The 22,235-nt window shown below is 43.8% G+C and overlaps 1 protein-coding gene across 9 annotated transcripts in view; it reads right to left on the minus strand.

The window, feature by feature from the left end:
- The window catches only part of ASPH (aspartate beta-hydroxylase), a 325,502-nt gene that overhangs the window by 247,189 nt on the left and 56,078 nt on the right, over positions 1-22,235 (minus strand). For 4 of the 9 annotated variants that reach the window (XM_073631691.1, XM_073631689.1, XM_073631694.1 and 1 more), the window contains exons 2-4: positions 20,470-20,613; positions 8,270-8,314; positions 1,772-1,840 (exon numbers count right to left, since the gene is read on the minus strand). In XM_073631691.1, the coding sequence (XP_073487792.1) occupies positions 1,772-1,840; positions 8,270-8,314; positions 20,470-20,613 (258 nt within the window). Of the gene's footprint in view, positions 1-1,771; positions 1,841-8,269; positions 8,315-20,469; positions 20,617-22,235 lie in introns of all 9 variants that reach the window. The other 5 variants (XM_073631688.1, XM_073631690.1, XM_073631693.1 and 2 more) reach the window with 2 other exon arrangements.

A 22,235-nucleotide genomic window follows, 5' to 3' on the forward strand; every position in this document is an offset into this window, starting at 1 on the left:
TTTCAAACTCGGCTAAATGCGGTAACTTGCGTTTAGCCACGTTTCGTTTACAGGCATTTTTCATTTTTGGCTATTTTGAAAAAAAAAAAAAAAATGAAAAAAATGTTTAACGAACGCTTCTAAACGCAAAACGGACGTTTTAAATGTGGGTTACTATGTGTCTAGTTAACTAGTTCAGGAGAGGTTGTGAAAACATCCCGTGTACATGAAGCCTAACAAGGCAAGATCAACTAGATCAAGATCAACCAGGTAAATTAGAGAATCGGCAACTACACATACAACACAGACATGGGAGATCACAAATAAATATTAAGAGGCAGTGCAATGTTTTTATTTTTTTTACCTTTACAAACACTTTAACACTGGGTAAGCTGCTTTAACACTGGGGCGTCAACGGTAAAGCGCCACTATTTTTAGCGGCGCTTTACCGTCTTTTTTGGCAGAGGTTTTCGGCCATCAGCAGGGAGCTTTAAATCCCCCGCTAGCGGGCGGAAAAGGGTTAAAACGACCCACAAAGCGGCCAATGCAGCACTGCTTTGCCGACGGTTCCGCGACGCTGCCCATCCATTTCAATGGGCAGGGGCGCTTTAGGAGCGGCGTATACACTGCTCCAAAGATGCTGCTTGCAGGAGTTTTTTTAACGTCCTGCCAGCGCATAGCAGACTGCAGGGGAGCCCTGTTTCAGGCACTTTATAGACGCTATTTTTAGCCCAAAAGCGCCTGAAAAACGCCTCAGTGTGAAAGGGATCTAAAGCCCAAAGAAGGAGGACTGTGGTCAAAGTGAGTATAGTTTTTTTTCCTTCTTACTCGCATATAACATTTTTGTGAAATTCATTTGGATCGCCTTTCAGAGTGTTAAAAAGAACCCACCAGGAGACCTGAGAGTTGGCCCCGAAGACGTGTTTCTGGTACCATATACTGACGCCATCATTGTGATCCTTTCCCGTGCTACCTGGTCAGTCACTGACCTAGTAAAAACATGTGCATTTAAAGTGTCAGGATACTCAATATGCACATGCTTGTTCTGAACCCTTGACACACTCAGTAAAGAAAAGGATAAGGATGGCAGCTCCAGAAATTGCAAACAAAGCAACTGAAAAACGGCATTCCCAATATTTCTGTCCCGACATGTTCCTCTGGCTGTGGTGTACATGTAAATTCTGTGCATTTGCTGGAAAGGAGACAGATTCCCTAATGCCTGCTTGAAACAATGCTACACTTGTCATAGCTTTTTGTATTTTATTGCCCACAGACAGGTGATGAAGTAACTGATTCAAATGAGGGGGAATGATCAAGCATTCATGAATGTCCACATTCAATAAAAAAAAAAAACAAAACAAAAAACAAAACAAAAAACGGAAGCTCAACATGCACATTTACTTGAATCATATTGAAAACAAATATATACAAGACACTCACTTTTGTGACAGATCATAAATAGGAGCAACAAGGAAAGGCTACTTTGATGAATAAGACACTTAGTGTAAGCATATTCATGCAATTTAAAAACATGGATTTAACATGCATTCTGGGGCAAATTCATTTTGCAATAAAAACATACACTGCAGTAAAACTAGCAATTTTCACTCATGGTCAGGGAGACCTTTTTTTACAAATAGCTTTAAAAAAAACAATCTATTTAGTTTAATGACATGAGCAAACATACTGTACTTATTGATCTAGACAGTATTTGCAGGATTATGTCTTTGCAAATCAATCTGCACAAAAGGAAAGAACATAAAAAATAAAAAAAAAAAAAAAAGGTACTTGCCCAGTAAAACCTTGGCGTCTTCAATGTCAAAATCTCCATCCCCGTCAGTATCGTAAGCGTCAAGTTTGCCTAGTGAAGAAAATCCATAGAATTTACTGACATATAGCAACGAACCTTTGTGACTAACATTGCACAAACTGCGGTCTTGTTCTGCTCAGTATATACAGTGCCTTGAAAAAGTATTCAGACCCCTTGACATTTTCCACATTTTGTCATGTTACAATCAAAAACATAAATGTATTTTATTGGGATTTTATGTGATAGACCAACACAAAGTGGCACATAATTGTGAAGTGGAAGGAAAATGATAAAATGGTTCTCAAAATTTTTTACAAATATGTGAAAAGTGTGGTGTGCATTTGTATTCAGCCCCCCCGAAGTCAATACTTTGTAGAACCACCTTTCACTGGAATTACAGCTGAAAGGCTTTTTGGGTATGTCTCTACCAACCAGCTTTGCACAACTAGGAGATTGAAAATTTTTGCCCATTCTTCTTTGCAAAATAGCTCAAGCTCTGTCAGATTGGATGGAGAGCGTCTGTGAACAGCAATTTTTAAGTCTTGTCACAGATTCTCAATTGGCTTTAGGTCTCGACTTTGAGGCAATTTTAACAGATGAATATGCTTTGATCTAAACCATTCCATTGTAGCTCTGGCTGTATGTTTAGGGTCGTCGTCCTGCTGGAAGGTGAATCTCTGCCCCAGTGTCAAGTCTCTTGCAGACAGGTTTTCTTCTAAGATTGCCCTTTATTTGGCTCCATCCATCTTCCCATCAACTCTGACCAGCTTCCCTGTCCCTGCTGAAGAAAAGCATCCCCACAACATGATGCTGCCACCACCATGTTTTACACACATAGCGTTTTGCTTTTAGGCCAAAAAGAACAATTTTGGTCTCGTCTGACCAGAGCACCTTCTTCCACATGTTTGTTGTGTCCCCCACATGGCTTCTCGCTAACTGCCAACAAGACTTATGACTTTCTTCCTGCCACTCTTCCATAAAGCCCAGATTTGTGGAGTGCCTAATAGCTGTCCTGTGAACAGATTCTCCCACCTGAGCTGTGGATCTCTGCAGCTCCTCCAGAGTTACCATGGGTCTCTTGGCTGCTTCTCTGATTAATGCTCTCCTGGTCAGTTTAGGTGGACGCCCATGTCTTTGTAGGTTTGCAGTTGTGCCATAACCTTTCCATTTTCAGATGACGGACTGAAAGTGCTCTGTGAGATATTCAAAGCTTGGGATATTTTTTTTTTTTATAACCTAACCCTGCTTTAAACTTCTCCACAACTTTATCCCGGACTTGTCTGGTGTGTTCCTTGGCCTTCATGATGTGGTTTGTTCACCAAGGTTCTCTAACAAACCTCTGAGGGCTTCACAGAACAGATGTATTTATACAGAGATTAAAATTACACACAGACGGACTCCATTTATTAAATTAGCTGACTTCTGAAGGAAATTGGTTCCACTAGATATTAGTTAGGGGTATCAGAGTAAAGGCGGCTGAATACAAATGCACTCCACACTTTTCAGATATCGATTTGTAAAACATTTTGAAAACCATTTATCATTTTCCTTCCACTTCACAATTATGTGCCACTTTGTGTTGGTCTATCACATAAAATCCCAATAACATACATTTACATTTTGTTTGCAACATGATGAAATGTGGAAAATTTCAAGGGGTACGAATACTTTTTCAAGGCACTGTAGCTTCCAAAAGCCAAGAAATAAATTCACAATCTACATTTTTTTTACATTTTTTTTTTACAGTTTTTTTCTTCTACAAACTAAATATGTTACAGTGCATATCTGGAGGGAAAAAAACACAACACAACACGTATTTTAGTACATCTCTATGGTTCATGCACATTTCCATCTCTCTGAGATTTGGTGTTTACAAGTTAAAAACATTTTTTTTTGCTAGAAAATTACTTAGCACCCCCAAACATTATATATATTTTTTTCTAACACCCTAGAGAACAAAATGGCGGTCGTTGCAATAATTTGTCATACCGTAATTGCACAGCGGTCTTACAAGCACACTTTTTTTGGAAATGAAAAATAAAAAAACAGTAAAGTTAGCCCAATTTTTTTTTTTACATTTTGAAAGATGTTGTTACACCGAGTAAATTGATACCCAACATGTCACGCTTAAAAATTGTGCCCGCTCATGGAATGGAGACAAACTTTTACCCTTAAAAAAATTCTACAGGTTGCATGTTTTGAGTTACAGAGGAGGTCTAGGGCTAGAATTATTGCTCTCGCTACCGGTATTGTCGCGATCGGACGTGTGTTGTGTGAACACCGTTTTCATATGCGGGCGTTGCCCAGGTATGCGTTCGCTTCTGCACGTGAGCTTGGTGGAATGGGACGTGATTAAAAAGATTCTTTTTTTTTTTCCTTATTTATTTTATATTTTTCTTTAAAAAAAATATACTCTCTCTCTCTCTCTCTCTCTCTCTCTCTCTCTCTCTCTCTCTAGAGAGAGAGAGAGAGAGAGAGAGAGAGAGAGAGAGAGAGAGAGAGAGAGAGAGAGCGGAGAGAGCGCGGAGAGAGAGAGAGCGCGGAGAGAGAGAGAGCGCGGAGAGCGAGAGAGAGCGCGGAGAGCGAGAGAGAGCGCGGAGAGCGAGAGAGAGCGCGGAGAGCGAGAGAGCTATAGATAGATATCGAGATATATATATATATATATATATATATATATATATATATATATATATATATATATATATATATATATATATATATATATATATATATATATATATATATATATATATGTATCGAGAGAGGTTTAGGAGACGGGTGGGGGCCATCTTCCCCCTCACTCGTTTCCATACCAAGCCAGGGAGAGGACCCGATCACCTCCGACGGCTCCAGTAAGCAACGGAGGGCACTGGAGAGCGGCGGGGTGTGGTCCTCTCCCACGACCGATAAAAGTGATCTAGCGGCGACCACTTTTATCTGAAACCGGACCGCTCACTGAAGAGGAGGATACCAGGGTTATTGTAGCTGGCTGCTGCCATAACGATATCCCTCTTCAAAGTGCCGACTTATATATCGGCGTGAGACGGTCCCGAAGTGGTTAACACTGCAAATTCAGGAAAATACCTGCTGAGCCTTCAAGAAATCCAGTGAGCTCCTACTTTCTGCTCAAACTGGCATTTTTGCTGCACTGAAATCACAAGCAGTGTTTTCAGTCCTGAATAAGAATTCTTCCATGTTGGGCCAAACACCACCTAAACTAACCCGCAGGTGCAGCACAGTGCACCTATGGGTTACTTGCACTGAGCCATAGACTTCAGTTAATACCTGCAGGTTTAGTGCGCTTTCAGAAAGTGCACCACATCTGCAAGATATAATAGAAGTCTATGGCAAAATGCAGATAACCCGCAGCAAAGCCATAGGTGCACTGCACAGCACCCGTGGTGCAGGCAAGCCGCATCGCATAAGTGTGAAAGCAGCCTTGGGCCCCTTTCACACGATCGGTCCGCCTGTCCGTTTTTCACACAGATGCAATCGAACCCTCTGTTCACCTTTATGGAGCGGCAGATGTAAACCGCCAAACCCGATCTGCTAAAAAAAAAAAAAAAAAAAAACAAACACACACAACTACACAGAAGGGGATCCGCCCCCTTCAGTCTCTGCAGATTGAATCGGAGGGCCCATAGAGTAGGCAGTGTCTGTGCCCACTTTGCATAGGCAGAGCAGACACTCATCTGCCCGCTCCGCGCATTGTGGCCCGTGACTGGTTACCAAGTCGCTTAAGTGGCTCCTCGCTCTTCAAAAAGGTTGGGTACCCCTGGGATACAGGATCAAAAAAAACACATTTTTATTGATATGTAGCATTTTTAAAAAGATACAATACCAGGGAGGAGATGTTCGTGGACTGCAGAGATCTATGAAATATGTTGTTTTTTTCCTTCCTTTTAAAAATTCTTGCAATTTTACTTTAAAGAGAGGATTAGAAAATCACTGGTGAAAGAATGGACTACCATAAGTCATCGTTTAACACTCGTAAGTTAAGTGCTCCAAAATGAGCCCGAGTGGTGTGAAAGGGCCCCAATGCTTTCGTGAAGCTTGGGCACAATTAACATTTGTAAACGTTCTCCTTAACATTGCTATATTTTTAAGCAGCATCTCATAGCAGCCAATAAGGAGTTACTAACCATTTCATGAAAAAAAATGCTCACATAGCAACTACAGTGGGTATAAAAAGTCTACACACCCCTGTTAAAATGTTAGGTTTCTATGATGTGAGGGGAGGAGGATAAAACTAAAAAAAAACTGTGGTTGCATAAGTGTGCACACCCTCTTATAACTGGGGATGTAGCCGTGTTCAAAATTTAGCAAATCACATTCAAACTCATGTTTAAATTGATGGCAGGTGTGTACTGACTCCTATTTAAGTGCCTCCGATTAACCCCATATAAAGTTCAGCTGTTCCAGTAGGTCTTTCCTGACATTTTCTTAGTCGCATCCTACAGCAAAATCCATGGTCCGCAGAGAGCTTCCAAAGCATCAGAGGGATCTCATTGTTAAAAGGTATCAGTCAGGAGCATTAGATATACCATGGAACACAGTGAAGACAGTCATCAAGTGGAGAAAATAAGGCACAACAGTGACATTACCAAGAACTGGACCTCCCTCAAAAACTGATGAAAAGATGGAAAGAAAACTAGTCAGGGAGGATGCCAAGAGGCCTACAGAAACATTGAAGGAGCTGCAGGAATATCTGGCAAGTACTGGCTGTGTGGCACATGTGATAACAATCTCCCATATTCTTTATATGTCCGGGCTATGGGGGTAGAGTTGCAACACGGAAGCCCTTTCTTACGAAGAAAAACATCAAAGCCCGGCTACATTTCGTAAAAACACATCTAAAGTCTCCCAAAAGCATGTTGGAAAATGTGTTATGGTCTGGTTGAACCTTTTGGCCATGATTCCAAAAGATATTTTTGGCGCAAAAACAACATTGCACATCACTAAAAGAACACCATACCCACCGTGAAGCATGGTGGTGGCAGCATCATGCTTTGGGGCTGTTATTCTTCAGCTGGAACAAGGGCCAAGGTAGAAGGAATTATGAACAGTTCCAAATACCAGTCAATATTGTCACAAAACCTTCAGTTTATAGGTCACATTAAAAAGGTGGAAAAAATTCTGAAATTATTTATCTTGGTTACATTTTCTTTACATTACAGAAACCTGACATTTTAACAGGGGTGTGCAGACTTTTTATATCCACTGTATTGTCAAACGTTTAGTTTGCCATAAATCATTGTGTCACTGCGAGATTTTAAAGGGGTGGTAAAGTCAGAAAGATTTTTATCTTAATACAATCTATGCATTAAGGTAAAAAGCCTTCTGTGTGCAGCAGCCCCCCTCGCTCCCCCCCAATACTTATCAGAGCCCAATCTCTGTCCAGCGATGTCCACGAGTGTCTTGGCAAGCCAGGGCTCTCCCCCTGATTGGCTGAGACACAGCAGTGGTGCCATTGGCTCACGCTGCTGTCAAACTCAGTTGGCCCACCAGGAGAGAGAGGGGGCAGGGCTGAACCACAGCTCCGAGTCTGAATGGATACAGGGAGCTGCATCTCTGCTCGGGTGTCCCCATAGCAAGCTGCTTGCTGTAGGGGCACTGAACAGAAGTGAGGGGCTAGAAGCACCGAAGAGGGACCTGAGAAGAGGAGGAGGATCCGGGCTGCTCTGTGCAGATACATATAACATATATTTTTATATAAAAAAAAAAAAAAAAAAAAAACACAACAAAACAAAACCCAACAACAAAACACAAGACTTTACAATCACTTTAACCTAAAACCAGGCAAACAACAAGATGGCTTAAAGCGGACCTTTTCAACTTTCCATCTACTGGATTAACTCTTCAGCCCTTGTTGTCTTAACTTTGGATAGTAAAAATTTTTTCTGGCAGTAAATACCTTATACAGCCCACTTCCTGTTTCTTGTCTGGTCATTAGCCTAGGCTTATGAGGGCCAATGAGTCATAAGAGGGCCAATGAGAGCTGCAGAGGCAGAGGTGTACCGCTGTGTGAACCCAGGAAGTTTACAGGCAGCAGCATCAGCTGCCCACAGTTAAAATGGCTGCAGCCAGACTTAGCGGAGGGAAATTTCTTTTGGCAAGTACAGAATCACAGTATATACAAAATAATATGCAAAGTGGTTGGAGGGAAGCTTCAGAATGGCAAAGATGTTTTTATTACAAATTAAGTGAGCAGACTGCAGTTCCTCTAAGTATTATTAGAAAAACACTAAACTATTCCCAAACATGCTAAAAGTTATAGTAAAAGCATAGAAAAAAAAGTTGCAATATGATTTTCTAAAAGTCAAATCCTCAAATCCCAAGTTTGTTAGATGAATTATGAGAAAGGACTTATTTAGTGAGGTTACAAGTACAGTAATAGGCATGTTCCCAGTAAATGATAGTAAAGACACCAGACGATGGAAAAGAGGAAGATAATGTAACATTTTTACTATGGAATCCTACCTTGAAGAACCTCTGATAAGTTATAACGGAAATCCTTTGCCTTGGCTGCATGCATGATAAAAAAAAAAAAAAAATACAGAAACATTTAAATACGGTCTTTTCTACCCAGACTGCAATTGCATATTAGTTACAAAAATTGTTAATTACAGTGAAAGCAACTGGGCTTCTGCACCCAAAAGTGAGATTTAAGATTTTTACGGTGGCCGACATGCTGCATCACATTACATTCTTACTTCACCCAGAGATTCCAGTACCAGAACATTTACATCATAACCCCCAGCTTAACCAACTATTATGGCCATAAGGAAGGTAAAATGGCATACCGCCCTCCGGGGATGGATCCGTAATAACGGAACTCCAGTTGTGAAATTGAGTGCCACAATGTCTAATCCAGGTATTTGCCCCCATTTCCGGTGAAAGAGCGCCGTAGAATCCACAACGAACTACGCCATGTCTGGCCCCTCCTCCTTTTCCCCCCTCCCCCCGCTGTCTTCTGGGAGACACACAGGGCCCAAAAGAAAGCAGGGACCATTTAGAACGTGCAGCGCGACTCGCACATGCACAGTAGGGAACCAGGCTATAAAGCCGAAAAGGCTTCACTTCCCGATTCCATTACTGAAGATGCCGTTGCCTGCACCTGAAGCCGAGGGACGGGTGGGCTTCGGGTGAGGACATCGCAGGTGCCCTGGACAGGTAAGTGTCCATATTTTAAAAGTCAGCAGCTGCAGTATTTGTAGCTGCAGAGTTCCAGGCTTTTTTTTTTATTTAAAGTCAGGAGCTACAAAAAAGTGTAGCTGCTCACTTTTAATAAACACTTACCTGTTCCATGGTCCAGCGATGGAGCGCACGGAGGCCCGCTCCTCTCCCTCTCCTCGGCGCATCCATTGGAACTGGGCAACCGGCCGTGAAAGCTTGCGGCTTCACGGCCAGGCGCACACTGTGCACGCGCGAGTCGCGCTGCGCTCCTTAGTGGACAGGCAATCTTTTGAGACCTGTCACGTGTCCCAGAAGATAGCCGAGAGGGAGGGACTGGAGGAGGAGTCGCCTAGGCGATACCGTGGGAGGAAAGAGGAAGTGGGGACAGGAAATCCCCCTCTAAAGTAGTCACCCACTCCCCCTCCCAAAAAAATGACATGCCAAATGTGGCATGTAAGCAGGAGGGGGATGGAACTCCGCTTTAAAAAAAAATAATAAGGTATTTATTTAAGGTAATGTTACCACTGGGAGACTTAAAGTATAACTAAAAAGGCAAAAAAAGTTTGATAGAGTGGAGAGGGATTAGAACACCTATCAGTTTTTATTGCTGTCTGTTCCCCAGTTAGGGAGATTCACCCTCTCTATTTGTCCTGTTTACCATTATCATTAAAAGTAAAAGAAAATCCCAAAATTTTGGGGTGTCCCCAGAAAAGTAATTGATGGGAAATCTTCCAATGGGGATACTAGTTCTGGTGACCTGGAGGTCCCCTAGAGATTGCCTTAATGTGCAGAGATTTCCACTCACTTCCCATTTGCCTGGAAGTGAAGGTAAATCTCCCCCATGAGACACAGATGGCAAAAATAAACCTTACAGGGGTTATAACCCTCCCTTACTATATCCAAAAATGAAAAACAATGTTTTGCCTATTAGTTCCAATTTAAAGTGCAGTTGAATCCAAGTTTTATTTTTTTTTGGATAGAGTGGGGAAAGCTTAGAACGTCTTGTCAGGTTTTATTGAATGCCGTGTCCTGTGTGGAAATTGCCCCCCACAACCACTCAGTGCAAGAAGCAATGATAAATCTCTTCAAAAGGTTTGAATGCTTTCATTGCTCTCCATGCCTGTTTCACCCCACAATGAAGTGAAGGAAAAATCTCCACAATGGGTTACCGATAAAAATTAAAACCTTGATGAAACCTTAAAAGTATAAGTCCATCCTAAGGCTTAATGTACATGGGACGTTTTTACCTCTCCCCTGAACGATTTAACTTGAAAGATAGTAACACACGTTTAAAAAGTAAATTTTTCCGCGTTTACATGCCGCGTTTGAGAAAAAAATAAATAAATACATTTTTTTTTTCCTTCAAAAATAGCCAAAGATGAAAAACGCCTGTAAACGAAACACGGCTAAAACGCGAGTTACCACATTTGGCGTCTGAACTTTTTGCCTTCAAAGAAAAAAAGCCTATAAAACGCTACCTAAAAAAAAAAAAAAAAAAAAAAAATCTTTAAAACGAACCTATGTACATGTACACGTAAGATAACATTGGATGAGTTCAGGGGCAGTTGAAAAAAAAAAAAAAAAAAAAAAAAGGATCCAACTGCCTCTGAACGTCCGTTTACCAGCAGCAGTGTACATGAGGCCCAACACTAAAATCTGTAAAATTTACAGGCATCCACAATCTAACACTAACCTACCTAGACATGTAAAGAAGAAATCGCTATACATACTTTTTTTTGAGGCTGCTCCGGTCCGGTCCCACGCTGAGCTGTCAGCTGAGGCTTCCCTGTGGTGCCGTGTGTAGAGGAGGCAGCCAACAAGCAACTCTATGGGTGGCGTCACTTCCCATTCATTTCACAGCCGCTGTCGGCTGTCTTCTCTGCAGAGCTTCCAGACCAGAGTGGCTTCAAAAAAGGTATGTATACAGTTTTCTTCTCTACAGGGCTAGATAGGTTAGTCTTAGATCGTGGATTTACAAATTTTAGTGTTAGGGTGGACTTCTAGGTTAATGATATTTTAGGTCTTGCCAACTATTAAAAATTGGTAGGTTTGGAAGAAGAAGAAGAAAAAAGAAGAAAGAAGAAAGAAGAAAGAAAGAAGAAAGAAAGAAGAAAGAAGAAAGAAAGAAGAAAGAAGGAAGAAAGAAGAAAGAAGAAAGAAGAAAGAAGAAAGAAGAAAGAAGAAAGAAGAAAGAAGAAAGAAGAAAGATTGTACTGTAATGCCCTGTACACACGGTCGGACATTGATCGGACATTCCGAAAACAAAATCCATGGATTTTTTCCGACGGATGTTGGCTCAAACTTGTCTTGCATACACACGGTCACACAAAGTTGTCGGAAAATCCGATCGCTCTGAACGCGGTGACGTAAAACACGTACGTCGGGACTATAAATGGGGCAGTAGCCAATAGTTTTCGTCTCTTAATTTATTCTGAGAACGCGTGGCACTTTGTGCGTCGGATTTGTGTACACACGATCGGAAATTCCGACAACGGATTTTGTTGTCAGAAAATTTTATAGCCTGCTCTCAAATCTCAGGATTTTCCGACCGAAAAAGGGGGGTAGGACCTTGTGTGTCGGAAATTCCTATGGAAAATGTGTGATGGAGCCCACACACGATCGGAATTTCCGACAACAAGGTCCTACCCCCCTTTTTCGGTCGGAAAATCCGACCGTGTGTACAGAGCATAACAGTTTTGGGGATCTTGCAGAAAAGCACTGAGAGAGAGGACTTTATCACTTTAAAAAACAGTAAACACAAGACTGACCACCTAGAGACATGCAACTGCAAAAATCACTCCACTGAGCTGTGGAATTTGATAGCTATAGCTCCCCCCCCCCCCCTAAAATTTAGCATTTTCCATTTACTGCACACAGAGCTCATTCTTTGTTATTCATTGGAGGAGAGAAAAAAAAGTGATGGCGAATTGACTAGCAGAAACCTTTCAGCAGAACACTTGGATGTTTGCAGAGAAGCTTTTATCTAGTCTAGCTGTGAACATTAGGCATCAAAAGTGAAGACTACCAAGTTGTTAATTTCATCTAAAAATCATGGCAAAATAAAAACTTTGGGAGCACAAAAAAAAAAAAAAAAAAAAAAAAGTCCAAACGATGGAGCTGTAAGGCCTCATGCACATGAGACGCTGTTAAACTCGTGTTCAAAGGCAGTTGGAACTGCCCCTGAACCCATTCAATGTTATCCTATGTGTCCATGTACACAGTCTCATTTTTTGGTGTTTTTAGGCAGTTGCGATTACCTCGTTTTTCCAGAAGCAAAAAAAATGGGTTCAGACGCCAAAGTTTTCCACGTTTCAGACGCCAAACGCGGCTATAAGCCGGTACCGCGTTTAGCCCCGTTTATAAGTGTTTTTTACAACCTGGCTTTGGGGCCCCATATCACGGGGTCACTTGGTGCTAGGAACCCCTAGCACCACAAACACAGTGGAACTAGCACTACAACATATCCAAATTTGGGGTTATTAGCACCAAGTGGCCTTGAGATATGGGGCCCCAAAATCGGGTCACAAAATGTCATTCTCAGTTGCAGAAAAGTGCTTGACATTTTGCGACCCGAATTTGGGGCCCCATATCTGGGGGCCACTTAGTGCTAGGAACCCCACATTTGGATATGATGTAGTGCTAGTTCCACTGTGTTAGCAAACCAAACTTGGGGTTCCTAGCACCAAGTGGCACCGAGATACGGGGCCCCAAATTTGGGTCGCAAAATGTCATTCTCTGCTCTGAAGACGCTTCTAGACGCAAACGCGGCTAAACGCGGCATGCAAACGCGGCAAAACAGGCGTTTCTAAACGCCGGTTTCAGCTTTTAAAAACATGTTCAGCAGAGTTTGCACTGGCGTCTCGTGTGCATGAGGCCTAATAAGTCTATAACTTATTTTGAGGCCACGCTCACACCATACAGGCATAAAAACTGATGGGAAAAAAAAAAACCCCCAAAAAACATGCAGATTTCACATGCAGAGATATAAGCTTACATGCACATTTCAGTGATTGTTTATGCACGTTGACATCAGTTGTCATGCGCGTCTTATGTGCCCTGTTCACACCACAATGTTGATGTCACGTCAGTTTTTTTTTCTGTGCAGAAAACTGCATGCACATTGCAGATTCCTGTGAAGAAAAAAGAAATCTGTAGGCGACACCAGTGTTGTGGAGTACACAGGGCACATGGAGAACAATGTTTTTTTTTTTTTTGATTGAGCCCTCACAGCATGTGCAGAAAAACTGAGGTCTCTGCACATGGTGTGAACGAGGCGCCTAAGGCCTTGTTGGGGCTCATTCACACCATCTGCAGAGACCTGCGGTTTTCTGCAGCAGAAAACTGCAGGTCTTAGCTAGACACACAGGAAACAATGGTTTCCCCATGCGTCTCGTTCACACCAAAATGGAGACGAGATGTCCGGAGCGGAGCTGTGCAAGATTATGCAGCATGTCTGCAGTTCCCCTCACAGCTCCACACTGAATCACAGGCAAAAAAACGACAGACAGCACCGCTCTGCATGCCTTCCATGTGACAGGAATTGGGAGGGAGCATACAGCCAACCTTCTCGCACTGTGGATTCCGACTGGGATGCTGGCGCTCAATCAAGTTTCTGGAAGGGCATTAACAGAGAACAGAGCGGAGGTATGCTGTGAGGGGGACACCGATGTAACTAACCCAATGGTGGTATGTGGAGGGCAGAACAGATTGGTGGGGGCGTGGACGGCGGACAGCGACGGTGGGGGCGTGGACGGCAGACAGCGACGGTGGGGGCGTGGACGGCAGACAGCGACGGTGGGGGCGTGGACGGCAGACAGCGACGGTGGGGGCGTGGACGGCAGACAGCGACGGTGGGGGCGTGGACGGCAGACAGCGACGGTGGGGGCGTGGACGGCAGACAGCGACGGTGGGGGCGTGGACGGCAGACAGCGACGGTGGGGGCGTGGACGGCAGACAGCGACGGTGGGGGCGTGGACGGCAGACAGCGACGGTGGGGGCGTGGACGGCAGACAGCGACGGTGGGGGCGTGGACGGCAGACAGCGACGGTGGGGGCGTGGACGGCAGACAGCGACGGTGGGGGCGTGGACGGCAGACAGCGACGGTGGGGGCGTGGACGGCAGACAGCGACGGTGGGGGCGTGGACGGCAGACAGCGACGGTGGGGGCGTGGACGGCAGACAGCGACGGTGGGGGCGTGGACGGCAGACAGCGACGGTGGGGGCGTGGACGGCAGACAGCGACGGTGGGGGCGTGGACGGCAGACAGCGACGGTGGGGGCGTGGACGGCAGACAGCGACGGTGGGGGCGTGGACGGCAGACAGCGACGGTGGGGGCGTGGACGGCAGACAGCGACGGTGGGGGCGTGGACGGCAGACAGCGACGGTGGGGGCGTGGACGGCAGACAGCGACGGTGGGGGCGTGGACGGCAGACAGCGACGGTGGGGGCGTGGACGGCAGACAGCGACGGTGGGGGCGTGGACGGCAGACAGCGACGGTGGGGGCGTGGACGGCAGACAGCGACGGTGGGGGCGTGGACGGCAGACAGCGACGGTGGGGGCGTGGACGGCAGACAGCGACGGTGGGGGCGTGGACGGCAGACAGCGACGGTGGGGGCGTGGACGGCAGACAGCGACGGTGGGGGCGTGGACGGCAGACAGCGACGGTGGGGGCGTGGACGGCAGACAGCGACGGTGGGGGCGTGGACGGCAGACAGCGACGGTGGGGGCGTGGACGGCAGACAGCGACGGTGGGGGCGTGGACGGCAGACAGCGACGGTGGGGGCGTGGACGGCAGACAGCGACGGTGGGGGCGTGGACGGCAGACAGCGACGGTGGGGGCGTGGACGGCAGACAGCGACGGTGGGGGCGTGGACGGCAGACAGCGACGGTGGGGGCGTGGACGGCAGACAGCGACGGTGGGGGCGTGGACGGCAGACAGCGACGGTGGGGGCGTGGACGGCAGACAGCGACGGTGGGGGCGTGGACGGCAGACAGCGACGGTGGGGGCGTGGACGGCAGACAGCGACGGTGGGGGCGTGGACGGCAGACAGCGACGGTGGGGGCGTGGACGGCAGACAGCGACGGTGGGGGCGTGGACGGCAGACAGCGACGGTGGGGGCGTGGACGGCAGACAGCGACGGTGGGGACAGAATGATGACACAAGATGTTATGTGAGCCTGTGCATAACAGACATGCATGGAAACTGTCTGTCTACGTGCATGAAAACTGTTGTAAACTGATGCATCTGCAAGTGAAATCTTTTCCGATCAGTTCATGCACGTATGGTGTGAACAAAGCCTTAGGCCTTGATCACACCATGTGCAGAGACATCAGTTTTTCTGCATGTGTTCTGCAAGTGCACAAGAAAAAAAAACAATTGTTCTCCATGTGCACGGTACACCACAACACTGGTATCAAGTGCAGACTTTTTTTCTGCGCAGAAATCTGCATGCAAAAAAAAAAAAAACCTGACGTGACAGCAACACTTTGGGGTGAACAGGGCACATAACTGACACACATGAAAACTGATGCGAACTCATATCTCTGCAAGTGACACCGATCCTAAAGCGCCCCTGCCCATTGAAATCAATGGGCAGCGCAGACGAAGCGCCGCTTTGCCATCACTTTTAACCCTTTTTCGGCCGCTAGCGGGGGTTAAAAGCAACCGCTAGCGTCCGAAAAGCTCCGATAAAGCTGCCAACGCCCAGCGCTGCTCAGTATGAAAGTGCCCTTAATAGCCTCATGAACAGATTCATAGTTACATAGTAGGTGAGGTTTAAAAAAAAAAAAAAAAAAGACACAACTCCAACCTATGTGTGTGATTATATGTCAGTGTTACATTGTATATCCCTGTATGTTGCGGTCATTCAGGTGCTTATCTAATAGTTTTTTGAAACCATTAATGCTCCCCACTGAGACCAGCGCCTGTGGAAGGGAATTCCACATCCTAACCGTTCTTACAGTAAAGAACCCTCTACGTAGTTTATGGTTAAACCTCTTTTCTTCTAATTTTAATGAGTGGCCATGAGTCTTATTAAACTCCTTTATAGCAAAGAAGGGATTTCACCATGCCAGACCGGTGTGTTGTAGCCACATCCCTATTGTGTAACAAGAAAAGAAAACCCCCCTTCGTTGTGACTTTGTAGGCAACAACCACACATGGGTAGAATAGAAAATATATTTATTGTGTATACATAAAATCGTTTGATCATGACATGATCATTTGTTTAAAAAAAAAAAAAAGAAGAAGACATCTGAAAATATACATATTACAAAATCAAAAAAGATAAAAAGAAAAGAAAAGACAAAAAAAAAAAAAAAAAAAAAAACACGACAGGTTACATGATTTGCATGACATGAAAAATAGATTTTACTCTCCAGTACAGAGTGGTCTCCGGTACCCGACGCGTTTCTGGTTTAAGCACCTTCATCAGGGGTATTTGGTAAGAGTATATGCAGTCATAGTTTTGTCTTACATGCAAAATGTTCCATCGTGCAACTTGAAAAAAAAAAAAATGAATGAAGCACTGCCAGCGGGGGTGTCGATAGGTGTTCTTGGTGGGCACCTATCGACACTCCCACTGGCAGTGCTTCATTCATTCTGTGAATGAGGACAATGGTTGGAAACAGCGAGTTTAATGGTGTGTGTGTGTGTGTGTATAAAGATTATTTTTTGCAAGGTTCTGACAAAGCATGCTAGTCGTGTGAAACGCATCACCTGCTTCCCCCTGTCTGTACATCTTTGAGTGCTGTTTTTATCCTTCTGGAATAAATCGTAATTGCATAATGTATGGGAGTGCGGCCATTCTTTGTCTCTATATACACCTGGAATCCATGCTGTTAGTGTAGGCAAAGTGCTAATCTCTAGGAAAGAAGATCTCCAAGAGTCTCCAAGGTTCTAGGAAGACTTTTTGACCCAGCAAGAACTAAAACCTACTTGGCCACTTGGAGGGCAATATTTTAATAGTGGTTAGGTCAGCCATTGCTTTAACACCTGGTACTAAGGAAACGGGGGTGAAAATATAATCCAGATGAAAGTTCCATTTGTGGGTCACACCATCGATCCCTGTCACTATCCCTCAAGTCCAAGGAAAATCAGTCTGTCTTTGCACAAAAACACAGTGATTAGAAGGCGTTTTCCATCAGATGCAGTGACCATTTAGCATCTACACTGATGGAAGGAGGAAGATAGAACGATCCAACAATACTACTTTGACAGAATGAAATTTCAGAAAGTTCTGGGTATGTAATTACACCCACAGAAGAGCCCCAGTCAGGTTCATGTCATGGCTTTGGGAAAAGCAACTGATGAAAAAACAACCAAAAACAGGTTTGGTTTTAAAAATTGTATCCAATAGTAAAAAAAAAAAAAAATTTTAAAAAAATTTAAAATGAATGATGTATGGCTCCATGCACACTGGAGCTCATAAACGGCCATTTTTTGGAGTTTGTTTTTTTTTTTTTTTTTTTAACAGCCCATAAACTCCACTCTGTTATCCTATGTGTCCATGCACACATGGACATTTAGGTTTTATAAGCAGTGGAGTTTATTGGCTGTTCTCTGAATGCCAGAAAATCGCTCAAAGTGCCGTTTTTCTGACCACAAAAAACTTAAACGCTAAGCGCTCATAATCGCACGTTAATTAGCTTTCGGTGTTCTGTTTTTTTCAAAGCATTGTGGGAGTCTGGGAATGCATTGTGGGATTTTTGGAGTGTTCTCTGTGTATTTTTATTAAAAACGCCCATAAATGCTAAAAAACGCTCATAAACGCTAGTACAAAACGCTGTTAAAAGCGCGTTTTTTTCAACCAGCGTTTTCTGCCAGCAATCTGGCATCCAGAAAAAGCTTTTTTGAGCTCCAGTGTGCATGGAGCTTAAACGTTTGCCTACAGGTAAGCTTATAATAATAATAGTCGCCCATTCCCCAGACTACGTCAGTTATAGACGAAACGTACGTCGGGAGAACGGGCGCTCGTTATGCCGGCCAGCAAACCGCTCTTTTAACTACTCCTTTTGTAAGTGTATTACTTTTTATAAAATAAATCTTTGTGTATCGGACTTACACTATGGCCACCTCTTCTTTGTCTTCATGATTCTGAGTCCGGGTTGGTCTATGAACTACCATCCATCACACTCCCCCAGTCACGCTGGACACGGAGAAGCTGTATCATCCGTTGTGTTTTCTGGGCCCCGGTTCATATACAAGTCTTAATAGCTTGCTTTCTGGTAAGCGTGAATTTCATGTGGTGGTGGATCACTATGAGTAGTGTTCATTTCAAGGTTTCCACACTTATTTTCACTGTGAACTACTGAGGGATTATGCTTTGGGACTGTTTTCACCTTTATGGAGGATTTTCTGGATCTCCCATCTTATGAACTTTGTTATGCATTATTGATTTTTTTGCACTCACTTATTTATGTTTATTGCAGTTTTTTCCTGTTTGCTGTTTTTTGTGTACATCTCACAATTTGAACTGCTGCTTTTTTTTTGGGGGTTCTTGGCAGAGCGGTATTTCCGTTTTTTTTTTTTTTTTTATAGCTTATAATAAAGGCTTACCTGAAGGCAAAATGAAAATCTCCTGAATGAGGACCGTTTATTAGAGATTTGCATGTTTTGCAGCCGGTGACATAACCGGGGCATGTGCACTGCACTCTGAATGGACAGCATACTAGAGTGTGCCATTCACAGAGTGCTGTCGCGACTGACTCCTGAGCAAACGCACTGGTCTGCATGTAGTGTGAGCTGGTCTATAAGGCAAGCCTTTTATAATGTGCTAGTATGTGATGCATACTAGTACATTATGACATTAACTTGCAGAACACAGTTTTAATTTTTTTTTTTTTTTAAGACTTTAATAAGGATAGGTTCACCTTTTAGAACATGTAACATGTTACACCCGTAACATGTTCCAGCTCCTGCCGCCAATTCTGGGCTCCCCCATATAGCCACCTCATTCATTCACTCACAGTTTCCTGTGAATGAATGAACTGCAACTACCATCAGCCATTACAGCTGACAGCTTCTACTTCTCAATGAACTGTGAGGATACTGGCGTGCTCCTTCGTAGTTCATTGAGTCTTCCTGATCTCAAGTAACTGCATGCTTGTACGAGGTACAGGCAAACAGCTATCTTGAGAGTCTGAAGGTGCCCTGCATTGCACCTAAGATTTGCTGATCACAGGTGCAATGCTCTGCAGGCTCCCTAGAAAAAAAAAAAAAACAAACTCAACTCAACTTTTTTTTTTTAAACTGCAAATGAATGTGCATTATTTTTTATTAAAAGGGCGAGTCCATCCTTTAAGGTTGTCTTTAGATCCTTACAGTGGCAAAACAAATCTGCAATAAGGCTACTGGACAAAAAGCTGCTCAGTTAGCAGCTGGTTAGTTAGTGGGGCTCCTCCTATTATCAACAATTGAACAGAAATGACATTTATCGGCTTACTTTGAAAGAGAAACACAAATGTAAAGTGAATGTATGCAGATTAAAAAAAAGTTTCATCGCTTAAATAAATGTAGTTATGTCAATGACTTGGAATTGTCATGGGTGTATACAGGAATTATATAGCTACACAAATTGTGTGCCAACGTGTTCCTTTTAAAGGAAGCTGCTAGACAAGACTACACGTTTGAGTCTAAAAGCCATCATACCAGAAAGTAATAAATAAAATTATATTTTAAGAGAAATTATCAATAGGTTTCTATAATTTGAACTGGTCGAAAAAATAACTCAACGTCAGATGTGTGCCATTTCTCCATTAGGGTCACTGTCTTCAAATTCCTCCACACTGTACAGCCTAGTACACATGATGAAAATATTGGATGAATGATCATCTGTTTTTTTGCATACTAGTCTCAGATCTAAAACCAATGGGCTACTAAAGGTACGAAATTTCTGGTAAAAAAGAATACAACTCCAGAAGTGATGTATTGTATGCTTTCATTTCCGAGCATGTGCGGTCTTGGTCACACTTTCCTCCCCTCCCCCCCCCCCCCAATACTATACTAAATTCTAAATTTAAAAAAAATGGTTTGCATGCTTGTTGCTTGGGAAATTTTTTTTGCATAAATTGGATCAGGTCTCAAAAGCTGGAGTACTAACAAATGGATTGTCAGACAATTGCTCCAAACATGTCCCCCCCCCCCGATATGCTCATCGTAGGTACGGGGCTTCAGGCTCAAACAGGAGGAAAACATGTAGGACAAAAGTTCATATAGAGGAGACAGATCAGATTTGTCACTTTTGGAAAACTTATGTTTAAGTATACATTATTAGGTTAGACAAATCCCAGCTCACTTCTTACATCTAGCTTCTAGAATGGTTCGCCATTCCTCACCAGTTCTTACGAGAGAGTCAGCATATTGTCCACCACTTTCAAGGATGCATGCTTCAGAGACAGAATCCAGATGAAGTGCAAAAGGCACAGCTTTTCTGTTTTTCTATACTCGATAGTTATGCTACTATGATATAAAAGTAGTAAAAAGACCAGTTATATAGATCCTCTTACCTAGCACATCTTCATAGTCCACCAGCTCGAACCACACCACAGCTACTGATGTCCATACTCCCAAGAGTGCGATCACCATGAACCAGGTAAAGAAAGAGCTACCGGAGAGGCCTCCTTTCTTCCCATTGTTGCCACTGGACCTCGCTTCTGAAAAGAATGGAAAAAGTTTTTTTTTTTTTTAAACACAATCAATTTAGGCATTAAATAAACCATATATGGCATTAAGGAGAGAACCTATAAGATCTAACTAGGGGTGCACCGAATGGAAATTTTGGTGCCTGTCATATGCAGCCTCACCAGTGCCCATCATATGCAGCCTGCCTGTGCCCAGCAGCCTCACCAGTGCTGGTCATAAGCAGCCTGCCTGTGCCCGGATCAGAGCAGTGATCTCCGTGTGTCACGGAGCGGATTTGAATTGGCCAGGCCGCAGTAACAATGTCCCACCTCCTGTCCTGGAGGACTGGGCACGTCAGGATGACACTCCAGCAATGGGTGGCGCTCGGGGCAGGCCCTGCTCCCTTTCGACATCTGCTTTTTTTTTCCCCCTTTCGGCCGATATGAAAAACAGTTTGGCGGCCGAAACTTCGGAGCACCTCTAGATCTGACATATTACCATTAATGAGAAACCAACGGTGATCTCCAAGGTATGTGGAGAAGAAACCGATCTTTTTCTAAATCCTTGGCTGCAGAGTGCAAGCTGTAGGCAAGCTTAAAGAAAATAGAGCATTGTCCTGGATCTATGGTGACAGCTCTCAGATCACAGGTAATGTAAGGAAAAAAGGCAGTGGTATTATATTTGCAAAGTTGCTTGGCATCCTTGGATATATTAAAAAGGAACTAGTCTGTTTTAGTTATCTTTGGGTCAGTCCATGTTTAAAAAAAAAAAAAAAAAAAAAAGGAGAGAAGACAGAGGATATAAAAGTAAATGCCGTTAGGCTGAATCAAATCACTGCCCTATATTTCTGGAGGCCTCTAGCAACAATTCCTCACCGGAGTTCACAGTTGACTTCCCTTGTTCATGAAGTCTAACCACTACTACCGTGTTCTCCATAATAAAAAAAAGCCTCTTCTATCAAATCAGTTCAAAAAGTATATATATTTTTATCCAAATGTGCACACATACTGTTTATGCACTGGGGAGACATCCCTAAACCTAACTAGTCTCAAAGAATACTGACTAGGAAGTTCTAATCCAAACAATTCACGCTAAAACGTATTTACTTTTTTTTGTGGTTTGGATCACGTTAGGGAGATTTCCCAAAAAAAACAAACAGAAAAAAATTAATCATAACAGTTGCCACCAAAAACAGATTTCCCCTCACCTAACACATTTTGGATTTCACTTTCTGTGACAATATTCACCAGGATAGATGGAGATGGCAAATATTCCGAACGGGGACACAGACAATAAAACCCTGAACAAAAATCAATCTTGCACCTTTATGGCCTTGAGGGTGCAAGGCCAACAGGGATACCATGAAAATCCAAAAAAGACCATCATAACAAAACGTTAAAGACCTCAAATCTTTATGGAGGTCTTAGCTGTAATGACACAGATCTAAAACATAAGAAAACATTTAAGCCAAATTTCTTCTGTTTAGAAGAGAAGTGAAGTGTGGGATCCAACAAAAACACACATGCTCACCTAGATGTGTGCAGCTGTCTCCCCCCAGCTCTACACCAAGAATTGAGCGATCAAAGTTTGCTGATCGTTCAGTTCTTGGGTCCGCTCTGAGGACAGAACAGTGCCTGCCAGTCACCGCTCT

This window comes from Aquarana catesbeiana, linkage group LG05, assembly GCF_042186555.1.
Source record: "Aquarana catesbeiana isolate 2022-GZ linkage group LG05, ASM4218655v1, whole genome shotgun sequence".
Taxonomy (NCBI): Eukaryota; Metazoa; Chordata; class Amphibia; order Anura; family Ranidae; genus Aquarana; species Aquarana catesbeiana.